The sequence below is a fragment of the Galeopterus variegatus genome, unplaced genomic scaffold (genome assembly GCF_000696425.1).
Source record: "Galeopterus variegatus unplaced genomic scaffold, G_variegatus-3.0.2 Scaffold70, whole genome shotgun sequence".
Taxonomy (NCBI): Eukaryota; Metazoa; Chordata; class Mammalia; order Dermoptera; family Cynocephalidae; genus Galeopterus; species Galeopterus variegatus.
Window position 1 is genome coordinate 1,173,875 of NW_007726181.1, and position 12,450 is coordinate 1,186,324.

Here is a 12,450-nt window from a genome sequence, read left to right on the forward strand (position 1 = left end):
CTTCATAGTGTTGTGAGAATTACATGGGTTGATTCATGTAAATCTCTCAAGTGGTACCTGCCCCACAGTAAGTGCTGAGAAGACGTTTGCTGTTTCTTGGGAATCGTGTGCAGTCAGGGCTCTTCCATACCTGCAGGTTTTGCATCTGAGGATTCAACCAACTGTGGCTCGAAAGTTTTTTTTTTTTTTTTTTTTTTGTCTTTTTTCGTGTCCGGCAACGGATCGCAACCCTCAGTGTCGCGCCCGTACCAGACCGGGACCGGCAACGGGATCGCAACCCTCGGTGTTGCTCCCACACCTCGCTCAGCCAGTGAGCGGGAACCAGTCTGTATGTGGGATCTGAACCCTCGGCGGGAGCGCCACCGCACTCCCAAGCGGCGCCACCGGGCCGCCCCCGAAAGTATTTTTTTAAATAAAATAAAATAATACGATAAAAAATGATTCAAATAAAAAAGTACATTATAACTACTATTTACCTAGCATTTACATTGTATTAGGTATTATAGATAATCTAGAGATGATTTAAAGTATGTGGCAGGAGTGTGTAAGTTGTATGCAAATACCATGCCATTTTATATACGAGATGGGAGCATCTGTGGATTTTGGTATCCACAGGGGTGGGGGGATGTTTGTTTTGGAACCAATCCCTCCTGGATACTGAGGGACGACTGTACGTACACACACGTGTGTGTGTGCACCTGCACACAAGCACAGACACACGCTGACTTAGGTCCCGCTCCTCTGTGCTCTCATAGTACAGCGGGATCAAGGATCTATTACATTATTTCTCACACTATTTTATAATTGTTTACTCACTCATCCATTTTCCCACTATATCCCAAGCTTTATAAGGGCAGGCCCTTTCTTCCTTCCTGTCTCTTCTTCCACAAAGTATGTTGAATGAATTATTCAGCAGGACTCCAGAGGACACGAGAGGAAACATTCTGTTATTATCCCAACCACTCTAACGAGGAGACCCAGTGTTTTAGTCCGTTTGTGTTGCTATAACAGAAATACCAGAGACTGGGTAATGTATAAGGAAAAGAGGTTTACTTGGCTTACGATTCTGGGACAGCTGCATCTGGCACGGGCCTCACGCTGCTTCTACTCATGGCGGAAAGTGGCAGGGAGCCGGCGGGTACAAGCAGATCACATGGTGAGAGGAAGCAAGAGAGAGAGAGGGCTTCACCTCTTTCCTCTGTCCTTTGTTCTCTCCGGACCCCCAGCGGATTGGATGGTTCCCACCCACACTGAGGGTGGGTCTTTCCCACCCAGGCCACTCAGACTCTCATACTAATCTCTGCTGGAAACACCCTCATGGACACACCTGAAAAGATCGCTTTACCAGGTTTCTCAGCATTCCTTCATCTAACCAAGTTGACACCTAGAATTAACCTTCACACCCAGGAATAGCCTGTGAAGCCCTCCCTGCTACTTCAGCAGAGTGCAGCAGGTGCCACAGGCAGTCGCTCCCGCCCCTGCCTTCTCTTCCCCTTTCCCTTGCTCCCACATGACTTATTTACCAGTCTCTCTCGTCCCTTGGGTGGTGTGCCCCAATCTTGATCCTGCAAGTGCCCTCAAAATATCAGGTGGAATGGCCCAACTCCTTCCAAACATTCTGGACCTCTGGGCTCCAGCAAAGTCTCCAGCTTTGTCTCTCCTCTGGCTCCAGTACTCCTCCCCCTCCCTCTTCTGTCCTTTTTCTTTCCTGCTTCCATTCCCCTCCATTTCCTCCTTCCTCCTTGCCTAAGCTTTGGGCCTGTTCTCGGCCCCCTTAGACATGACCTCCCCTTTCTAGTGATCGTCGGGGTATAGAAGTCACTGACTTGTCTAGAAACCACATCACGATACCTAGTGTCAGTGTTGGATGAACATCCAATGAGAAACGTAGTGGCCTAAAGGGGCCACACATCAAAACTCCTTGGAATTTGAACAATGGGCAAGATGCAGCCACATGACCTACAAGCACGTATGCATTTGTGAGGCTCTGTCCTGGGCCTGCAGAGAAGGCGTTGGCTCAGGACTAACGAAGGGTGGGCTACTCTAATAGCCACAGAAACCACCAAATACGATGGTAAGTGGGCAGCAGCAACCGTTTACCTTGTTTGATGACAAGAGTACATGCAGGTGGCTCAGTGGTCTGCATAAGTAAGGAGAGGGCTTAGTGGGGACAAGGGGCACCAAGACAGAGGGCTTGGCACAGGTGGGTCCACGATGGGTAGAAACCATTGGCCAGAGGATCCTGGGAGGTAGGAGTCGAGTGGGAGGCAGCCCACAGAGAGGACCTTGTTCTGATTTGTCAGCTGAGGGAGCAGCTGTGGGGCTTCTGCAGTGTGACAATGAGATGGGACAGCCCTGGCGGCAGTCAGGTGAAAGATCACAGCTGGCAACCTGGCCAGCCCCACGTGATCTTCCCGGGGTTCCCAGTCCTCACAGCTTCCAGTACTCACTGGCCCCAGCTGTTCCTCAGGCCCCCAGCAACTGGGGGACCTGATCTCACCTCAGCAACCTGGCTCGTGAGACCACCACTGGGCTGGGGGAGCGGTCGGGGTGGGAGGGGAGGTGTCGGCCCAGAAGGGCTCTGATGGCTTCCTGTGCTGGGGTTGACTACTGTCTGTGAAGCTGGAGGCATTCAGCAGGCACAGGTGCTCTGGGGGTGGTGTGCTGGGTCTGCGGGGGGCAGGGCCATCCACCCCTCCATTCCTGCTTTGTCTCAATCTACACTCCAATTATAGTGAAAGAACAGATCTTCAAGGTAGGCCCAGGTTATGGGGATACCCCCAGCCCCAAATGCTTTCAAGGACTCCATATTCACTAGTTTATGGCGTGTAGGTTGGGGGGGTATTCATGGTACCAGCCAGTTGGATGGCAGGCTGAGCTGGGGATTGCCATATTAGAGTCCCCAGGCCCAGGAGGACATATGGTTGCTATTGTCCCCTCCATGGCCTGTGGCACTCAGGAACTTTGGGATTCTCTCTTCTGCATCTCTGGCTGGCCTGTTGGCAAGAGGGCCCCAGTAATGCTCTAGTCCCTCTTCTAGCAGGGAAGAACTGCTCCAGAGGGCAGAGTGCGCAGGGGGTGGGGGGCCCTGACTTGAGGCGAGGAGCCTCTGGGGTGGTCTGTGTCTGCCAGGCAGGAGTCCGGGTAAGCTCAGCCCTCTCTCTCCGCTCTCCCCTGGCTTGAGACCCGAGAGGAGGCAGCCTGCTCTCAAGAATCCCAGTGGCCTCCCGCCTCCCATCCCCCAGATCTTCATGTGAACCCTCTGAGTATCTCCAGGGCCTCTCATCGTGGAGGTGGCAAGTTGCCTGAGAAGCAAGATGACAACAAAGGCCCCGTGTAGGGGGCTCCTGTCCTCCCTCCAGGAGGGGAGGGACTGCCTGGCTTTATGGTCACAAAGGAGCTCTGGTTTGCCCATAAATATATAAACCGAGGGTGTTAGACTTGTTTTCTAGTGGCCTGCCCAGCTCTGACACTTCTGGGTCCTGTGTGAAGGAGCCCTCCTTTCCACCATCAGTCCTAATCCAGTGGGGAGAATGTGTCGATTCCCAGAGCCCTGGGAGTGCCTTGGAGTACTCAGGAAATTTTCCTTCACTCCTTGGTCCCGCCCCTCCCCCACGGGCAAAGGCAGCGTGGAGAAGGCTGTGTAACAGCATTGCAGACTTGGAGCTGGAAGGAACGTGGCAGACGCCCCACACAAGTCCCAGGCACTGTAATTCATTTAGATGAAATTCACATAAGATTTACCATTTTAAAGCATACAATAGGGCCGGCCCGGTGGCGTACTGCTACTGTGCGCCGCTTGGGAGCGCAGCGGCGCTCCCGTCGAGGGTTCGGATCCCACATACGGACCGGTTCCCGCTCACTGGCTGAGCGAGGCGCGGGCGCAACACCGAGGCTTGCGATCCCGTTGCCGGTCCCGGTCCGGTACGGGCGCGACACTGAGGGTTGCGATCCGTTGCTGGACACGAAAAAAGCCAAAAAAAAAAAAAAAAGCATACAATTCAGCGGCATTTAGTTCAATCATAATGTTGTACAACCACCACCTCTAAATAGTTCCAAAATATTTTCTTTAAAAGTTTATTTATTTATTTATTCTTTTTAAAGATGACCGGTAAGGGGATCTTAACCCTTGTCTTGGTGTTGTCAGCACCACGCTCAGCCAGTGAGCGAACCGGCCATCCCTATATGGGATCCAAACCCGTGGCCTTGGTGTTATCAGCACCGCACTCTCCCAAGTGAGCCACGGGCGGCCCCCTAAAAGTTTTTTTTTTTATTTTTAAGATTATTTTTGGGCCGGCCCGGTGGCGCACTCGGTAGAGTGCGGCGCTTGGGAGTGCGGCGGCGCTACCGCCGAGGGTTCGGATCCCATATAGAGACCGGTCTGCTCACTGGTTGAGCGTGGTGTGGGCGTGACACCATGGGTTGCGATCCCGTTGCCGGTCACGAAAAAAGACAAAAAGGAAAAAAAAAAAAAAGATTATTTTTGGCAGCTGGCCAGTACAGAGATAGAACCCTGGACCTTAGTGTTATCAGCACCGCGCTGTAACCAATTGAGCTAACCAGCCGGCCCCCAAAATAGTTTCAATTCCCCCCTCCTCCAGAACCTGGTAACCACCAATTTACCTTCTAGCTCTGCGGATTTGCCTATTCTAGGTATTTCACATAAACGCAGTCGCACAATATGTGGCCTTTTGTATCTGGTTTCTTTCGCGTAATGTTTTCGAGGTTCATCCATGCTATAGTATGATTCAGTACTCTATTTTTTTCAAACATTTTTATTGTGGTAAAATGTATTATCATAAAGTTTGCGATTTTTGCCACTTGTAAGTGTGCTAATCAGTGGCATTAAGCACATTCCCAGTGTCGCACCCTCATCACCACCGTCTACTTCCAGAACTACTGCATCGTCATCCCCAACAATAGCTCCCAGCCCCTCTTCCCAGCCCCCGGTAGCTTCTGTTCTGCTTTCTGTCTCTATGAATTTGCCTAGTCTAGGTACCTCCTGTAGTGGAATCATACTTTGGGTATGTCTTCTTCCACTTGGCATGATGTTTTGAAGTTTCATGCATGTCGTAGCATCTATCGATACCCCATTCCTTTTTATGGACATATAGTATTCCATCTATGTTTTTAATTCCATAAACAATGATTGATAGCTTAATTTATGGAGCACCTATAATGTGCCAGACACTTTGCAGGCGTTCCACTGTAATTATTTTATTTATTCCACTTATTTATAAGGTAATGGCGCCCATTGTGCAGATGAGGAACCTGAAAGCCAGAGGGCAACAGTGACTTTCTAAAGGTCACACGGGGTTGGTTGGCTCAGTTGGTTACAGTGTAGCCTTGTAGCACCAAGGTCAAATATACTGGCCAATCACCAAAAAAAAAAAAAAAAAAAAAAAAAAAATCCTAAAGGTCACATGACTAGTTAGTGGCTAAACCAGTGCTAGAATCCTGTGGTGTCTTGATTCCCAGGAGACAAAGAGGGCAGTGAGCAAGGGGCCAAGGAAGCCCAGCTGGGGCAGACCACCAACTTGGGAATGTGATCGGGGGCAGGAGGAGGTGAGGTGGGGCCCCCACCATGCAACTTCCCCCTCTGGCCACCTCCCCGTGGCCTTCCCTTATCTCCACCCCACCAGGGCCAGCACCTTCCTGACCATTGCACTCTGCCTGCCTCCACTTTAGGCCTCGTCTCTGACTTTCCCACAGCAAAAGCTGAGGTGTCTGGAGTCACCTGCAGCACAGGCCCAAGGCCCTAAGGTAGGCTCTGGGCTGACCACTCTGGCTTTTACTTGGAATCTACTCCTACGGTGGCCTGGTCAGCTTTCCTCCGGCCCGACTCTCTCATCCTCCAAACGCCAGCCTTGACCTGACCTCTGCTCCCCCAAACCGTGCATGGGGACCTGCAACCAGGCAGAGTTGTGTCTGCTATTTGTCCAGACATCAAATGATCCAGAGAGGGGGTGGGATTGAGGTTGTTTTTTGCCTAAGAGGCTTCCTGTATCCTGACCAATCCCAGTCTTATTCCAAATGAGTTATGAGAGTGGAGTTAACTTCTTATTATTACATTTTTGAGAGTCTCTTCCCCCACCTAACACACACACACACACGCACGCACGCACGCACGCACATGTGCCCCTTCCTCCTCCCTGCCTCTTGTTCTGTCCCTAGGAACTGGAACCCCCCCTTGTTCTCCCTGCTCTACTCACCCTCCCCACCCCAGTCCTCTCACCCACTATGAGAGTCCTTCAAGGAAGACATATAACAATTTAGAGTTTCAGTAGAGTCTCCAGGAGCCTGTATAGAGGTGGCTTGAGGTTGGGAGGGTGCAGGAGCCACCCCAAGAGCTTCTTGCTGAAGGAGCATTTATTGAAAACTCTGGAACCTGGGGGTGCCCACAATGGTCCGTAGCCGTCTGGAGGCTCTTCTAGATGGGTCCAGGTCTTCTCTTCCTGTTCCTTGCTGAGGTTTTGCCAAGTCGTGCCTTGGAGAGATGGCAGAGGGGTAAGGCAACTCGGTCCACTATGAGGGCTTGGTAATCCCTCACGAGGTCCTGGCTCAGGGGCGCACTGGGCAGCAGAGCCAGCTTTAGCACCTTCTCCTGGTAGTGAGGCTTGGGGTTTGGGCAGGGCCAGCTCCTGGCGAGATCATTGGGAAGTGTGTTGGGCATGAGCTGGAGGCCAAGGGGTTCAAACCTTCCCCCAGCAGAAATGTGCCGGTACCTGTCGGGGCAGGGGTGTGAAGAGAACAGAGTGGTCAAGGGGGAGATCCGGGTGTGTGGAGAGCGTGAGCAGGGAGGGGGCGAGGATGCCTTCCAAAGCTAGCTAGCGATCGGCTGCAAGGGATCCCCCTCCATCTCTCTTCCTAACTGGATATCGATCTGTGCCAAATGACCTGCACCCTAGGTGTGTGCTTTGGCATTAGGCTGGTGAAATAATGTTCTTTAGCTGGTAACCTTCTGTTACCGACAGGCCAGGCTCGGCTTGCCCTCTCGCATTAAACAAATGACCTGAAAGTCCAAAAGTTGATGCAAGGATTGAAAAGTTTATTCAGATTACCAGTACTCAACTAAATGTCTAACCAAGCAAACAAACAAAGAGAAAAGAGGAGCAGTGGGGTCCAGTTCAGCCTAGTCCTAATCGGCGGGGCCAACCTATTCCATTAACAGTAACTGATAAAAGCAGTTCTCCCCACTGTTTTCAGCATAAAGAAGAAAAGTATCAACTAGATTCAAACCAGAGAAAGCATAGCCAGGAGCCCTCCAGGGTGCACCTATACAGAAGGGGATACAATCCAGCCAAACAGAAGAGGGCTCAGAAAATCAGAAACAAAGCATAGCTGGGAGCCCTCCAGGGTGCACCTATACAGAAGGGGATACAATCCAACCAAACAGCAGAAGAGGGCTCAGAAAAAGCAGAGAAAGGTAAAGAGAATAAAGCACTGCCTTGTCAGAATTTAGGCCAGGGACTCCAGGGGCAGAGACGGGGGAGCAAAATAGTCCCAGTGGCCACTTGCCTCTTGCAGCTGGAGTCCTCTCTGGTGCCCAAAGCTTTCCAATTTTTGCCAGTGATTAAATTAGGCTTTTGGATTCCAAAGTCATAGAAATGAACAATGTACCCAACAGTAAAGGAAGCAACGCTTTATTAAAAGAGGAAATAGACTTATGTATAAGGCGGTAGTGACAGTAAAGCTAGCGCCCCCCTCCCCTACCCCAGGGGAGCTGTTCAGGGACTTTTATAGGGAAAGGAGTTAAGGGGTGGCAGGCCGGCGTCACTGGAGGTGGTCCGCTCTGTTCTTCCTGGTTGCATCATGGGTGCATGCTCAGTAGGCAGTGGTGTTCATCATTGTCACCCCAGGCGAGTCATTGAAGCAGTCACCTAGATGCTTTGTGCACAGGTGGGAATTCCCAAGGGGTCTTAAAGTTAATCTGTAACTTTTACAATTATAGTAAACAAGCCTTGGGGAGGGGTTTTGCAACTCAGTAAATATCTGTTTCCTCTCTTCTCTCAGTCTGTTTTGTCAGGGAAGCCCACGGGATGATCATGTGCCCTGAGGGGTCTCATGACTGGGGAGTGGAAAAGTAACAAAGTGTCCTCTGCAGGGAAAATGGAGTCAGTTTGGTTCACAGGCCTAGCCTTACTCTGTTTCACTTCCATCTTTTTTGACATTGCATATAATATCATTATCCAGATTCTAACCATCCTTCTAATGCAGCAGTGCAGTGTTGGTGGGAAGACACTGAACTTGGTGCAGGTGGATGACTTCCTCTTTTCTATAGGTCTGTAGGACTACAGTAGGAAATTGACTTTAAAAACAAAAACAGAAACCAAAAAAACGTGGTTAAATGGTGGCAGATTTTCTACAGTTCAACATGCTTTGCACCTGGTCCAGCAGGGTTGCCGTCGTTTGTTTATTCAGAGGTTCTCAGCCTGGCTGCTTGTTAGAATCTCCTTGGGGAGCTTTTAAAAACACCAAGCCCCACGTTTAAGTTAGAATCTCCAGGGTGAGATTCAAACCTCAGAATTATTTTAAAGAGCCCAAGGTCTTTCTCGTGTGCTGCCAGCATTCGGAACTGCTAGGTTTGTATGTAAATGTTCTATTTTCCCCGAATTGATCATGAGCATTTTAAATGCTCTCGGGGCTGGCCCGTGGCTCACTCGGCAGAGTGTGGTGATAACACCAAGGCCACGGGTTCGGATCCTATATAGGGATGGCCGGTTCGCTCACTGGGTGAGCGTGGTGCTGACAACACCAAGTCAAGGGTTAAGATCCCCTTACCGGTCATCTTTAAAAGGAATAAAAATTGGGCCGGCCCGGTGGCGCACTGGATAGTGCACCGCTTGGGAAGCGCGGTGGCGCTCCCGTCCGAGGGTTCGGATCCCACATACAGACCGGTTCCCGCTCACTGGCTGAGCGAGGCGCGGGAGCAACGCCGAGGCTTGCGATCCCGTTGCTGGTACCCGGTCTGTTTTAAAAAAAAAAAAAAAAAAAAAAAAAAAAAAAAAAAAAAAAAAAAAAAAAAAAAAAGAATAGTTAGAAGAGACAACCTATTTGCTCTGTGGTTTGGGAAAAAAAAAATAAATAAAAAAAATAAAAAGAATAAAAATTAAAACATTAAAAAAATAAAGCTCATATCTCTTACACGTCTGAAGTGCTCGCCGACTGATCCGAGTCATTTCTAATAATCTTTAAAGCCCTTTTCAGAGCTGCTCAAGAGGAATAATGGGATTCGAGGGGCTTTTCCTCTCATCAGTCTGTCTTGTTCCCACCTGGTGAACCTCCTTCAAGGTCCAGCTCAAATACACCTCCCCTGTGAACAGCAGAACTTTGTCTGAGACTTGGTCCTTCAGTCCTGGCTCCGGGGCTGGGCTTGCAGCAGTCAACAAGCGAGAGGAGAATCCTTCTGTCATGGAGGTGCCGTACTAAGGATGATCCGACTTATCGAGCCCCTTCTGCATGCCAAGCACTGCACCACTTAGTCCTCCAACAACCCTGCAAGGTGCCAGGCCTATCTCCAACACATACTTGAGAAAAGTGAGGCTCAGAGAACTTAAGAAAGTTGAGGTTGTCTAGCAAGTTTGTGATACATGAGGAAGATCCTGACCTAGATCTGTCGGACTCCTGAGGCCGTGCTTCCTCTGCCATCACAAACACGCTTATTGAGTGCTTACTGTGCTAAGTACTGTTTATAGATAATTACATTTTTCCGATGCTACGTGTGTCTTATGCTTACGTAGAACATCACATTATATTAGAAATACATGTGAACTTGTCTGATTCCTCAGACAAGATGGGAAGTGGAGTACAGTGGTTAGGAAGCAGCTCTGGATCTGAGCTCCCCGGGTTCAAATCCCAGCTCTGCCATCACCGGCTGTGTGAATTTGCCCAAAATACTTGACCTCTCCATCTCAGATGCACTGTCTGTAAAATGGAGTTAACAGTAGTTTCTTTCTTTCTTTTTTTTTTTTTTTAGTCCTTTTTTGAGACCGGCCGCACTGCGCTCAGCCAGTGAGCGCACTGGCCATCCCTATATAGGATCCGAACCCGCGGCAGGAGCTCCCAGCGCCGCACTCTCCTGAGTGTGCCACGGGCTCGGCCCACTTTTCTTTTTTTTTTTTTTATTCCTTTTTTGAGGCCGGCCGCACTGCGCTCAGCCAGTGAGCGCACTGGCCATCCCTATATAGGATCCGAACCCGCGGCAGGAGCTCCCAGCGCCGCACTCTCCTGAGTGTGCCACGGGCTCGGCCCACTTTTCTTTTTTTTTAAAGATGACTGGTAAGGGGATCCGAACCCTTGGCCTTGGTGTTAACAGCACCATGCTCTCCCAAGTGAGCCACGGGCCGGGCCGGCCCTTAACAGTAGTTTCTATAGAGTCCTGGGGCGTTAAATAACACGGCTAAAGTGATTAGAACAGCATCTGGCACGGTCATTTGACAGCGAATCTTTCTGAGCAGTGCTTGGAGTCTTGTCCCGGTTGCGTGTCCAGCGTTAGCATGCACTAGCAACCGACAACCTGTGTGGCAAGCACAGCAGGGAGAAGCCGAGTCCTGACTAATCTCTTGAAATCACCAACCTTTGGTTTAAAATTAAAGATTAAAAATCTTTACAGCCCCTTCTGAAGCCCTTCAGTGCTTTGGTTAATGCCCTTAGGGTTGGAATTTAAGACATTCTGTCTTATTTCCCTCCCCGCCTTTCCTGTTACTTCTGCCCAGTGCCTAGACTGGACATGGTTTGGAAATATCTGTGAGTTCCCACGATGGGCAAGGGAGGGGAGGAGCTGCCGAGTTCTCCAACAGCTCTTCACATTCCTGCCTCTGCCCGGGCCACTGGACCCTGCCGGGGAAGGCTCCACCCCTCCTTTGTAACCTTCTGCAGGCTTCCTACACTTCCAGCTTAACCCTGATTTCCTCATGCAGCCTTCCTGGGGGAGGAGGACACTCCAGCTCACAGCAATCCCTTCCTCTTCTGAATTTTGGTTAAAAACACCTAGTTTTTGTTCAGTTCTTTGAAATATTCACTAACCCATTTTATCCTCACCCATTGAGGTAGGTAGTTGTGATCCCCACATTATCAATGATGGAACTGAGTCTGCAGAAACTAAGCGACATGCCAGAGTAACGCCACAGTGATGCAGTCTGGATTTTTTTTTTCTTTTGGCAGCTGGCCGGTGTGGGGATCCAAACCCTGGACCTTGGTGTTATCAGCACCATGGCTAACTGGCCAGCCCTCAGTCTGGACTTTAATCCTTCTGACTCCAGCTTTCATTTCAGCCCTCGCCATTAGTAATTGGTGTAATAAGTAGGTCCTTACAGTACCCACTGTCTGTCTCATGCATTGGACACTTCACACACGTGGCCTCGCGGAGTTAGGTGCAACCCCCCAAACCCCCCACATTTTAGTTAAATAATTAGTGCCTCCACTTTGTCCTCTGGCTACACTCAGAAAAGAGTTTGGTTTTTTAGGTGACCAGAGGTGACAAGGTTAGAGTACCCAATTAGACGGCAGGGAGAGAGGGAGGGGTCACCTGAGGCAGGCAGGCTGGGTGGGCTCCCTGAGGAAGGGGCTCATCTTACTTCCTGACGTTGGCTGGGGGCAGGATGTTGCCGTGGGCGTCCAGGGGAGGTGCCCGCACCTCACTCCTCAGCTTGAGCTTCTGCATCTCCTCCAGCTGCTTCGCTGTTCTGAAGATCACCTGGTTCTTCCTGTTCACGTCCAAGAAGATGGGACTGCAGTGGATGAAGTTCAGGAAGCTGTTTTGCCCCATCCAGGAGGGCGGGGGTATGGGCGGCTCTGCTGGGCAGCAACTGTGGGCATTGGTGTTGGTCAGCCAGCGCCAGACATTGCTATCGTAGGGCTGGTCGGGCCGGGTGGGGAAGGTGGCAGGCAAACGCCCCACATCGAGCCACGTGTGAAAGCCCCAGGTGTGCTGGCCTGCATCCTTCCAAGGGTGGATCAGCCGGTGGCGCATCTTGGACTTCACTTCTGTACAGGGTGGCAGCTTCAGGGCCAGCCGGTGGTAGGCTTGCCGGGTGAAGCCAGGCAACTCCCAGGACTGACTGGGCAGGAGGAACTCACGCTGAGCCCACGTTTGGTAGGTCGGGAGGAACTCACTGGCGTGGACCATCTAGGGAGAGAGACAAAAGGGGTCCTGGGGATGGTTGTGTGGGCAGAGGCCCAGAAGGTGGGCTGAGCCATTCTGCTGTCCTTCCTGTGGCACTAAGGAACTTCAGGATTCTCTCTTCTGCATCTCTGCCTCCAGCCCAGGATTCTCAGCAAGACACTCCGTTCCTGTCCTGCCCATCAGAGGTAATGGCCTCTCTGTATAATTCCCATGCATCTCCTCTTTCATTTTCTTGCCATTGACCATATTCTGGCTTTGATTTCCACCCTCTCTCCTCCATTTTACTCTTGCCTTCACCCACTTTCTCCACTCTGGGGTCCCCACAT

The 12,450-nt window shown here is 50.7% G+C and overlaps 1 protein-coding gene across 1 annotated transcript; it reads right to left on the reverse strand.

The window, feature by feature from the left end:
* Window positions 1-6,430: 6,430 nt before the first annotated feature.
* LOC103594722 (uncharacterized protein ENSP00000372125) lies at window positions 6,431-12,127 on the reverse strand. The gene is made up of 2 exons (XM_008577979.1): window positions 11,577-12,127; window positions 6,431-6,725 (listed from the first exon to the last, which is right to left on the reverse strand). The coding sequence occupies exons 1-2, from the start codon at window positions 12,125-12,127 to the stop codon at window positions 6,431-6,433; spliced, it is 846 nt and encodes a 281-aa protein (XP_008576201.1).
* Window positions 12,128-12,450: the final 323 nt, after the last annotated feature.